This window comes from Dendropsophus ebraccatus, chromosome 6, assembly GCF_027789765.1.
Source record: "Dendropsophus ebraccatus isolate aDenEbr1 chromosome 6, aDenEbr1.pat, whole genome shotgun sequence".
NCBI lineage: Eukaryota > Metazoa > Chordata > Amphibia > Anura > Hylidae > Dendropsophus > Dendropsophus ebraccatus.
Genome location: NC_091459.1, coordinates 88,695,886 through 88,708,384, shown reverse-complemented (window position 1 = coordinate 88,708,384; position 12,499 = coordinate 88,695,886). Strand labels below are relative to the sequence as shown.

General features: G+C 40.7%; 1 protein-coding gene across 2 annotated transcripts in view; it reads left to right on the top strand.

The window, feature by feature from the left end:
• Window positions 1–4,130: 4,130 nt before the first annotated feature.
• The window catches only part of SGPP2 (sphingosine-1-phosphate phosphatase 2), a 39,392-nt gene continuing 31,023 nt past the window's right edge, over window positions 4,131–12,499 (top strand). For both annotated transcript variants that reach the window (XM_069975356.1, XM_069975355.1), the window contains exon 1: window positions 4,131–4,450. In XM_069975356.1, coding sequence (XP_069831457.1) covers window positions 4,211–4,450 — 240 coding nt within the window. In that variant the 5' untranslated portion in view covers window positions 4,131–4,210. The remainder of the gene's footprint in view (window positions 4,451–12,499) is intronic.

Here is a 12,499-nt window from a genome sequence, read left to right as displayed (position 1 = left end):
TCTTCCGGTACTTATTAGCTGCTGTATGTTCAGCAGAAAGTGGTTATTCTTTCCAGTCTGACACATTAATATCTGCTTCTAAAGTTAATAACTGTCCAAAGTAAGTTCCTGGCATGGACAAAGGTGGAAGCAGAGAGCAATGTGTCAGACTGGAAAGAATACACCACTTCCTGCAGGACATACAGCAGCTGATAAGTACTGAAAGACTTGAGGGGTTTTAGTAGAAATAAATTAAAAATCTATATAACTTTCTGACACCAGTTGATTTGAAAGATATTTAAGCTTGATATCCCCTACCCTATGGATTTTAGGGGGAGCACCACCTTGGGCCCACCTGGGAATTTGATCCTTGGGGCCACCATACCTTACACCAGATATAATAAGCACCAAACCTTTCACATTACTATAGTGACCTTGCACAGAGCTGTGTATGTGACCAGCGATGTTGGCTCACTACTAGTAACTCTTCAGTCAGTCTATGCAAACAGTATAACCCGCCACTTAAGTTTCTTGAAAAGAGAAGTCCCATGAAACTAACAAATCTCAGGTAGGCAGGGGGGTGCAGGAACATAATAAAGAAAGTATATTTACCCATCCCTGTGCCCCCAAAGCTCTTCCTTAATGTGCCCGCTCAGCCAATCACTGACTGGGGATGGACACCGCTGCAGTTATTGACTGGCTGAGCAGGCAATCCATCAGGCGAGTATGTGACATTGAGCTGGGGCCGTGACATACACAGAATCTGTTCAAAAATGACTGAAAAACTTCCAGCAGCTGTGGGAGAGAGCGCGGTCCAGGGCACAGGGACTGGTGAGTATAGTTTTTTATTATCTTCCCACACTGCACTGCCTGACTATCATTTGTTACGAGACTTCTGTCAGCTGTAATTCGCGTTCCAAACTGCTGACACTGTTAGATGCTGTTAGGTCAAGAAGGCACATGGTACCTTACATATATTTGTCTGTGCTTCTATAGCATAGAAATTGTTTTTATTCTCTGGTAGAAAGAGTCAGACAGGGAGGCCCACCTCCTGCCAGGGGCCCACCAAGGGGTAGGGCCCACCGGGGGATTCCCCTGTTCCCCTGTAGGCCAGTCCGAGTCTGATTCCAACACTTATTCCCCATACATTAGAACAGTATAGGTAGTTTCTTGTATGGTGGAGTTCTGCATATCTTGTATATGTGTTATTGTGTGCATTGGATGTCCGTCATGCCATGCATTGCATTGAAGTAAATTAAAATGCGGCATTAACGGACGTCTTTTTAAATAGCAAAAGCGGACAGCTTTTCACTTGTTCCTTTGTAGTGTGAATATAGCATAAATATATATATATATATATATATATATATATATATATATATATATAAACTATAGCTATGTACACACCAGCCAGACCACTACTTACAGTGCAGACTGGTGGACAGTAGAGATGAGCAAACCTCGAGCATGCTTGAGTCCATCCTAACCCGAGCGTTCGGCATTTGATGAGCGGTGGCTGCTGAAGTTGGATAAAGCCCTAAGGTTATGTGGGAAACCTGGATATAGTCATTGGCTGTATCCATGTTTTCCAGACAGTGGACAGTAACTTAGCCCAAATCTACTAATGTGTCTCCGCTACTTTGACTGAAAAAGCTGCGTACAAGACTTTTTACATTTATTATGCATTTTAGACAATTTTTAACACTTTTATACCGGGTTTGGAAAAGGGGTGTGGTTTATACAAAAGGGGCACAATCTAATTTGCACCAAATATGCACCTGAAGCTGGCTGAAAATTCTGGCGGACTTCAAGCTTAGTAATGGGTGGCATAAAGTACGAGTAGACAGTCTTTAAGTCTAACAGAGTCTTTCAGTACTTATCAGCTGCTGGATGTCCTGCAGGAAATTTTGTTTTCTTTTCAGTCTGACACAGTGCTCTCCGCTGACATCTTTTGTCAAGACAGGAATTGTCCAGAGCAGGATAGGTTTTCTATGGGGATTTGCTGCTGCTCTGGACAGTTCCTGTCTCAGACAAAGGTGGCAGCAGAGAGCACTGTGTCAGAGTGGAAAGAATACACCACTTCCTACAGGACATACAACAGGTGATAAGTATGGGAAGACTTGAGATTTGTAGACCAGTTGATTTAAAAAAGAAAAAGTTTTTTACTGGATAACTTCTTTAACTACATGGACTACATCTTTCAAATATTAATATATTCAGCCCCAAATCTTTAGAAAGAAATCCTCACCAAAAACCACACAGTTTGGTATAGACTTTCTACTGCCTAAAATCTATGGCAACTCCACAGGATATGTTCACACACCATCAAAATGACAGCTATTTTTTATTGGACAGCCGTCATTTACTGGCAAATACACCTGTTATAGCTGTATCCATGATTTCTGGGACTCCCTAGAGCTAGATTCAACTTCTTCAGCCACTGCTAATCAAATGCCGCACACTTGGGTTTGGAAGAACCCGAGCGTGCTCAAAGTTTGCTCAACTCTAGTTGTTATTAAAAAAAATGGCTTAAGGGTACAAACACACAGGGCAGATCCGCAGCGGACTTCTGGCTGCGAATTCACAGCGAAATCCGCTGCAGATCCCTGGCCTGTAATTTCTATGAGAAGACATAGTCGCAGTGGGATTGACCTGCCGCTGTGAGTATGTAAGGAGACTGCCTCATTAACCCCCCGCCAGAGCATACTTTACCTGCTCCACACTTCGGCTTGCTTCAGGGATTCCTGGCGTCTGGACGTCCTGCTCAGCCAATCGGTGGCTGCGGAGTGCACTGATTGGGTGAGTGAGACGTCCAGTCGGGAACCCCCGAAGCAAGCCAGAGTGTGGAGCAGGTAAAGTATGCTCTGCCTGGTGGGGGTTAATGGAGCAGTCACCTAAGGCTGGGTTCACACTACGTTTTTGCAATCCGTTTAACGTATACGTTTTATGGAAAAAACGGATGCAATTGTGTGTCATCTGTTTGGATCCATTTTCCATTATAAAATAAAAAAGGATCAAAACGGATGCATTTTTTTTACCATGCAGAAAAGTAGTGTCAACACTACTTTTCTGTACGTTAAAAAAAAAACGCATCAGTTTCGATCCATTTTTTTTAAATAATGGAAGTCAATGGAAAACGGATCCTAACGGATTGCATCTGTTAGGATCTGTTTTTTGCATCAGTTTCTTCTATAAAACTTATATGTTATACAGATTGCAAAAACGCAGTGTGAACCCAGCCTAACATACTCACAGCAGGATGCCAATCCCTCTGCGAGTATGACTTCTCATAGAAATTACAGGCCAGGGATCTGCAGCTAGAAATCCGCTACGGATCCCCCGTGTGTTTGTACCCTTAGGCTATCTTCACACTATGTAAAAACAACAGCCATATTTCTTAACAAAGGCCGCTGTGCAAACAATGGTCATTGTTTCAAAAATAACGGCAGTTGTTTACAGAAAAACGGCCATTGTTATAAAATCCCGACATTGTTTTTTACATAGTGTGAACATAGGGTTAGGCTGCGTTAGTATAGAGTATTTTAATCATTATTTTTAGTCAACATTTATTTCAATTTTTTTGTTTAAAACTAACCAAATGTGCAAGACAGCTAAAAAATTGTCTATTTTCTTTTGGTCCCTTTTTTTAAGCCTCATATTGGACCAAAGTGAGGCTCTAAAACTGAGTGGGAAGAAGCCTACGTATTTTAGTGGTCAGACACCTGAGCACACTGTAGCCTTGGGGGGGGGGGGGGTGAATGACAATGAATCAGATCTGCTGGTTTCATCTTTATCTATCCTGCTCTGGAGTAAAGGCAGAACTGGTTGGACTTGTCCTTGCAGGAAGCACATGGGGAATAGTTGTTACATTATTGTCAGATTTACAGCAGACGTTTCTGTGACCATCGTATTCATCTACATGGGGTTGTTTAGAAATCTGGACCCTTTATACCAAAACAACCCCATTTAGATGAACTGAGCTCATTTTCAGTTGTAGAAATTCATCCAGCAAATCTGCTGAGTGTTAATTTACCCTTAAAGTATGTGGCAGTGAAAGTGTTACTGCTGCAGAATAATTTGCAAGGTGAGTAAGGTGTGTGCCGGCACTAGGACCGCCTTGTGCACCTGTTTCCCACGGTGTGTACTCACTGCTGTATCTATGCTGATCAAAGGGCAAGGTAAGGTCTGGATCTATTCTATTGCCTCTTCTCCAGTGTCACTTACATAGACCATGGCCCTACTGCTGCTACTGGAAACTCTACAAGACCCTCAGCTGGTGGCCCAATTCCAAAGGTTCTGTGGTTTGACTCTAAAGCCAAAGGGTGAGACTAATGGAGTATCTTCAGGGCATAGCCCTGCACAGACCCTTCATGGAGACAGAGAGAAGACGGCAGGGGTCAAGGGTGTTTCCCAAGAAAATGGTCACAAGCCCTACATCAATGGATCATGTACAAATGGAACACATAGACAGGTAAGAAGATTACCTTAACTAATAATCATTGTTGGATTGATGATTGTTCACAGGTCCATGTAAATCATGAGAACACCTCTAGGTAACATTCTACTTAATTTAGTAAAGACTGTCTTCCATTATGTGCTGAATGGTGTTACAGTGACACCCTCCACATTCTGTGTGCTGGAATGTAACCAAAGTCACTGCAGCTTCTTCACTGACGTCATCAGAAACTTATTTCATCTTCACACATTTTGCTACTTTGTATCCTGATGGAGTGGGTGCGGCATGACGACAAATTCTGTACTCCGTATCCTAAACACAAGGTGTATAAAGGTGTGCTTATTGTGATGTGATCCTCCTTACAAAAGCTGTCATTAGGATCCTGTGACAGCGTAACCGACAGGTGCAAAGTCATTATACTGCCTGTAAATGTCACCTCTTCCCAGTAAGTAAAAGCAGAAGTCAATAAAATCATCCTACAAAAGCCATCCCAGTCAAGAGTAAGTTATTACCGCCACATACGTCCATGGCAACCAATCATAGCTCAGCTTTCATTTTACTGGATGCTTTAATGGGGTTTCCAGGCGAAACAAATAGTAAATTTTTTAATAAAAACTGCACCATTCCTATCCTCTGTATGGGTGCTGTTTTGCGATCAGTTCCACCAAAGTGAATGGAGATGAATTGTAATCTCACACACAACCTGAGGACAGGGGCGGCGCTGTTTTCACATTTTTACAATATTATAAATGTGTTTTGTTTTTTTAAATCCTAGATCTGTAATTTGTTGCTATTTGTAAAACCTGACCAGATTGAAGAGTCTTGCTCACTGGGGGCGTTTATCATTGCTTTTGTAGATTTTTTTTTTTTTTTTTTTTTTTTTTTACCCAGAATTGAATGTGAAGCTGTCATATTAGAGTAATTTCTTTTTGCATAAAGATAGAAAAAAATGCACAATTTTTTTGCAAAACTCTTTGCCATCCCCCCTTGAGATTTTTCTAGCACGTGTGAAACATTGGACAAATTGGCAAAGGTTTTTGTAGATAATAGATTTCACAAACAGAAAAAAGAACGCAATTATTAAACTAAATGATAAATTTGTGTTTCATTTTTGTTGATGGTAATGGATACCAGAAGTGGAATAAAAATACAGCTGTGTGTCCTGACAGCTAATGACATCACCTGCTGCCACTGTACAAGATGTCACATGGTAGAGGCTCTATATCAGAGATGGGAAACCTTCGCCTCTCCAGCTGTCGCAAAACTACAGTTCCCATCATGCCTACACAGCCACAACAAAGTTTTGTCCATCCAGGCATGATGGGAATTGTAGTTTTGCAACAGCTAGAGGGCCGAAGGTTCCCCATTTTTGCTCTATATGAACTATAGAAATTGAGAGTATATGTGTAGCGAGATTACATAAAGGGGTTTTCTGCTTTCTGTACTGAAGAAGGATCAGCTGTCTATTCATTTCCACTACACATTTCTACTACACTAACTATTGTGATCAATACAAGGTAAAGCTATACTAAAACATACACACACACACACACCCTCCCCATATGTATTTTCTAATTGTATATTGTTTAAATATGTGTGATTATAGGGGGTCACCATCACCAGGCTAAGTTATTTCAAAGATATGTTTCATATCAACCACATGGACATAACAAACTTCAGTCAGAAAGGACTCCTTGATTTGTATAGGAGAGTGTTGTGGGCATGCTTTGTGACATATGCCCTACAATTCAAATAGCCTTGGGGAAAATAGTAAAAGGCGGATACGACTGAATTCTTTAAAGGGTTTGTGCTGCCTGATTTGACAGGAAGAGATGTTGCTGCACACAGGACGGGAAAGTTGCCGAGGCAACCACCTGGCACACAGCAAGTGTTGTGTATACATCCTATTAATTCAATAGGATGTGTGCAGATAGTTGCCTTGGCAAATAACCTGCCCAAAGTACAGCAGCAACTCTCCATACCCCAATGCCAGATGAGGTGGAAATAGACTGTGAAAACGGTTTAAAGACCCTATGAACGATTACTGGCCGATATCAGTCGTTGCGGCCAATAATCGTCCCATGAAATAGAAGGCATCGTTCATGTTGGCTGATCGTTGCGCCGTTTGTCATTCAAACAAATTGAAAGACAAACGACTCATACAGCAACGATATGTGTCAGCAGACCGCTGCTGTATGCTATGGGCAGCCCAGACGATCTAGCGATCACCTGGGCAGCCTCCCCGGACTTATCTGCTCGCTTCTGCTGCGCGGAATAGCCGCGGCAGCGAATGGGAAATGAGGAGCAAACGAGCGCTAAAAGCGTTCGTTTGCTCCTCTCAGTCGGCCTGTGGAATAGGGCCTTAACTCTGTTAGGGAAGATTTAGATTAGTTGTTTTTGTTTTTTTTGTTTTTTTTTTACAGAAGGGTAAACATTAATGTACCTATAGACGTGAATACTCAGCCAAGCCAAACATGCATTTGTTTTTGTTGAGTAGGGGGCAAGAAAACAATGCCTTTCCAACTTGTAAATAGCCCAGTCAAGTTCATAGAAACATAGAAGATTGTCAGCAGAAAAAGACCACTTAGTCCATCTACTCTGCCCTTTTAGTATTACCCTTCTTATTATCTTAGACTAGGTATATGTTTATCCCAGGCAGGTTTTTATTTAGTAATTGTAGATTTACCAACCACCTCTGCTGGAAGTTTGTTCCAAGCATCTACAGCTCTTTCAGTAAAGTAATATTTTTATCATAGAAATAACCATTGCAAGGAGCAGACACTTTATACAGCTTTATATGGCACCCTCTGGTTCTGAATGTTCTATGAGCATAGGACAATACATCTAGTATTTATCTGCTCTAGGAAAATGTCTTATAGTAGCAACAATAATTTCAAGCCTGTAAAATACAGGGTCTTATATGAGTATTTATTTTTTATGACTTACAGTTTGTATGCTATGTACTCTCTCAACAATTTAACTGGAAGGAAGAATAGATTGTTTTGGCTGCAGTATTATGCATTTAAGGGGTACCCCTAAGTTATCCTTTATGCACAGGATAGGGAATAACAAGCTAATTTGCGGGGATCTGACTGCTGAGACCCCCAAGAATTACAAGAACTGAGGAAAATTGCACTTCTGAGGTCTCCATTGTCTTGATTGATTGGGGGTCCCAACAGTCAACCCCACAATCGGCTTATCTCCTATCCTGTGGATACCAATGTCTAGAAACAACCAGGAGAAGAGCACTGTGGTGGGATGGAAACTGCTGCATACTAAAGAATACAAGATGAACCTGACCATACAATAACACTGGTTCCATATGTGGGACTATCTCTATATACTGAGCAATAATGCCGTGCAGCCTATCCTCAGCACAATGTTATCACACGCAGATTTTCAACCTGATAATATTGGGCACACCTTAAGAGATTTGGGTAGTTTCCACCCAGACAGCTTGTTATCATAATGTAAAAAGTCTACTAAACAGTTTTGCAACCATGACAAGTAGCATCATGAAATAATCTTGTTTGTGCACTTTATTCCCATGGTCTGATGTATAGTACTGAGTTATGGTTACTATACAGTAGAAGGTCTATGGGTACTTGTGTCAAGGAAGACAGGAGCTGGACAGATTGGATACAATTCTTTGTAGTACCAGGAGTATATGCATGCACATACAATAGGCTTGTCCCTGCTGAATGGCCCACTAACCACCTTTTGAAGTCCAAAATAATAATAGTTGCCATTCAGGGTTCATAGTCTTGGTGGCACATTTACTAGTGTGTGCCCTTTGTTATCCTGACACCTCCAACGCCACCCTGACAATATTGTGTTCTCACTCTGATGCCAAAATCTAGTGCTGCAACAGATGCTCTAGAATCTCCCTACATACAATCTAGTTATAGCCTCTATGTTCCTGCACATTTTCATAAGAAATAACAGGAATCAATCACATGAAACTAATTGTGCACCAATATCTGTAGACTGAGATCAGGATGGGCCAAATCATGGTTTGATCCTTATTTTTAGAACCAATGTGGTAAAATCCTGGGTTTTCATGAGAATATAGAATAATTCTTATTGTACAGATGATACCGCCCCCCCATGCAGGGCTAACTTGTGCTCCACAACAAGAAATGGCATGCTGGCTTGGGCTGAGCTCTCCAAAGTTCAACGCACTGCTAGGCCATGATCAGACGCTGAAAGTCTGACATGTTCACCCGCCCAATACTACAAAATAGACCTGTCAATTATTTTTTACAACCACAGTGAACCATGCAATCTGTGTGTATATACTACAGTCGTTGTTCTATTCACTCTTATGCAATTAAGCAGTGCTCATAAACAGCTATTGTTTGTTGCTAAAATACAGTGTGTGAACGTGGCCCTAAAGTTAAATGTTCAAGACTTTAATTCAGAACACAGAAGCATGAAGCTTCATTTTGGACATTTTGGCATGCAAGGCTTCCTCCTGCTGTGCATACACTGTATAGTTTCATTCACAAGAACTTGGGTCAACTTGTTGGTTTTGCAACCTAGGGTCCTTGTAGACGTAAAAATTTCTCAGCAGTGGGGGGCCATAAACGAGCACTGATCAGCGGCTTGTTTGCAGTGACTTTACATGGCACGAGAAATCAAGCAGATGCATGAATGATCCTTGTATCGTTTGTAACTGACAGCACGGATATGCATACATTGGGTTCTGGGATACATATATATCTGTGCTGTCAGATTTGAGATCGCAAGCAGAAGTCTGTACTTATGATCTGGATACTGACAGCACAGATAGGCATATCCCAAAACCCAATATATGTTGTTAATTTCCCTTTATCTTTCTTGGTTCTACAAACCCCATTTACACAGGACAATGTGCGTCTGATAAAGATACATTTTAAAGTAGGTTCCGAACAGATGATCAGCCGATAATCAGGTGTTTGCCCGGTCTTCGGCTGATTGCTGTCATTTCTACATGGGCTGCGGAGTGTTTCTAGCAATGCTCCTGGCTGATAATTGGACTGTGTAAAAGGCCTACATGCTGCCCTTATATATCACCCATATGAATAATGAATACCCTGTGATAGCAGATATTCTTTTTACTGACAGTATATACTATTCTAGCATTTGCCAAATATACTTAAAAGTGTTACTGTCATTTATAAAAGGTTTTGACCAGTATGGGACAACCCTGATATTTAGATGCAATAAGGTGGACTGGAAAAAGAATAGCTCTTCTCCTAGCTATACTTGGTGATCAGTGGGGGTCTCAGGGGTGATTCCCAACCAATTAAAACTTCTGACATGTCTGCATGACAAGGCAAAAGTTTTAATAAATGACAGTAACGCCTTAAGGGATTGCACTGTAGCAATATGATCTCTTTTTACTTTGTCAGTTTTATAGTCTGTAATGTAGTACCAATAAAGTTTATGATTTATTGCACTATAGTCTGGTTGCTCCTGATGTCATACAGGTGACATTGTATTATTGTGGGTGTAGAGATGGACCTAGAAGGAAGATAGATTTTATTTATTTATTTTTTTGCAAGAGAAGGAACTGTACATTTTTGCTCAGTATAGAGGGAAATCTAACACCTACACAGAGGTTTTGCATATTGTTGTCATGGTCGTATGCATTTTTGCTATGCTGTCCACCAAGGGGTCTCCGCTGTGTCTGCCTCTTTATGACCTTGCCAGAGGACAGCTTAAAGTTCCACAATAAATTGTCTTCCATTAAATAAATGAGGTTAGTGTTTGATGAGGAAGACTGCACAATATCCTTTTCACAATGAGATCAACAAGAATGTCACACTCCATTGCCGGGTAATGGGCATAGAACAGAGACCAAATGATTGCCACACTCCCCTTGAAGTAATGGAAGTCTCGGCAGGATTTGATCACATGATTGCCTTCCTGTCTTTGTGAACTCCGTCACATCTCCAGCATTTAGAATGAAAGCCATTTAGGTATTTCATCTTCCCTGACAGAAATGCCAGGCGTTCTGTTGGTTGACATTTAAGAATGCACAAAAATGGCAGGTCCTGTCATAGGCTGCAAATCGTACGTGATAGACAAACGGTGAATATTTGTTCTGATCATGCATTACACCTGGAAATAAATATTAGAGGGGATTACACACTTACAGGTTTATCTATGTCTTTCCCCTTTGTTGTCTATTCGGTTCTCCTGCAGTATAATAAATTCAGTGTTTTGCCGACAATCTAGATAGCAGTCCCTTTCCCTGGTTACCATGTCATATACTGTGCTCTCACTCTTCCAGGTCCTGTGGAATGTGGATGAAAACCAACCTTTCTGGTCTTTCCCCTTTCTGTAGGTTGGCTAGGTGTGTACCTTGTGCAAAGACCTGTTTAAAATGCAGGATTACCATCTTCTCTCTCTCTCTCATACTAAATCATTTTGTGTTTAAAAAAAAAAAAGTTTTATAAGAGTGTTACTTTTACTGGCAAACCAATAAAATTATATCTGAAAGCTTTCAAAGCACAGAGGCCTCTTCATAAGGCAAGTCAAGAAATGAATGACTTGGTTTTATTGCTTTGCCTTACCTAGAGGTCCCCATGCGCTCTACAGTACAGTCAGCCAGACATGCTGGTGATGCTACCATACTTTTGCCCGTTCATGCTATGTTCACATGCTGTACAAACAGCGGCCATTCCATGCGAGCGGCCATTGTTTAACGCTACCTACTGAATTTATGATCATGCTGATTAATTTTAACTGCAAGTAGCATTAGGGTGCGTTCACTCGTACAGGATTTGCAGCAGATTTGATGGTGGAGATTTGAATCTGAAGCAGATTTGATGGCCCAGAGTTACTTTGAATTGAATCTGCAACTTCAAATCTGCGCCATCAAATCTGTTGCAGATCTGCTGCAGATCCTGTACATGTGAACGCACCCTTAAACAGCCGTTCACACAGAGCGACCGTTTTTTGTACAGCGCGTGAACATATAACCTACAACTAAAAGATGCTGGACAAAATTCTAAATTTATCAAAAATACTTTATTGTTACATACAGAAGATATATTTTAAAAACATATTAAAAAAGGGAGCAGAAAATCATACAACACATATATCAGATGGTTTACAAGGCAGAGAAAGTGGATATTGTATGTTCTATATATTGAACAAATGATGGTATATCAATCGACCCACAGAGGTACAGAAAGTGCACATAAATAAATAAAGAATATACTCAAAAAAACTATAATAGAACCATGTGTATAATGCTGCAAGTGCAGACTAAGGTGCAAACAATGTGCAATATCAAATACACTATGTATAATTAGAAAAGAAAATGTATATCACAAAAATAGTACTTCAAACCTCTGGGTGTAAGAATATCCTTTTTTTTTTTTTTTAAATATATCTTCTGTATGTAACAAAGTATTTTTGATAAGTTTAGAATTTTGTCCAGCATCTTTTAGTTGTAGGTTATAGGTAGTGTTTTGATGCGTAGGGATATTGGTTACCAGTTGTCCTATTTTGGCTAATTAATAGCGCGTGAACATAGCCTAAAAGTGTATGAGGGTCCTCCCGAGTCTCCACCAACAGAAGTCGTCAGTGGAAATATCGGTCGGACGTGATGGATTTTCGCCTGTCCCCTTTGTTCTATGAGACATAAGCCACCGACAAAGTTGTCTGGCTGCAGCATACCTGTCGTCATAGGGACATAGAGACATGTCAGAAGTTTTGATTGGTCTGGGTCTGAGAACTCCATATCGATCGAGAGACAGAGCGGGGAGAAGAGGCGCTGCAGTGCCTCCACTCTCCGCTCTTAATTAAAAAAAGATTCAGACTTATAATGGAAAAAATGTTTTTTATAACAACATGTTCAGATTAAGATAGCTGTCAATCGACTGTTTCTCTCATCTCATACACATAAATTCTCATCACTCCCAAGTTTTTATGATTTCAGAATGGAAATAGGGGGGCTAAACCGCTGCCAGTCACCTTTGCAGTTTTTTATCCCCTCCGAAATAAAAAACAAAAAAATCAGGCAATTAAAATTCAACATGTCTAATCCTTCTCTTCCCCCAACATCATGGG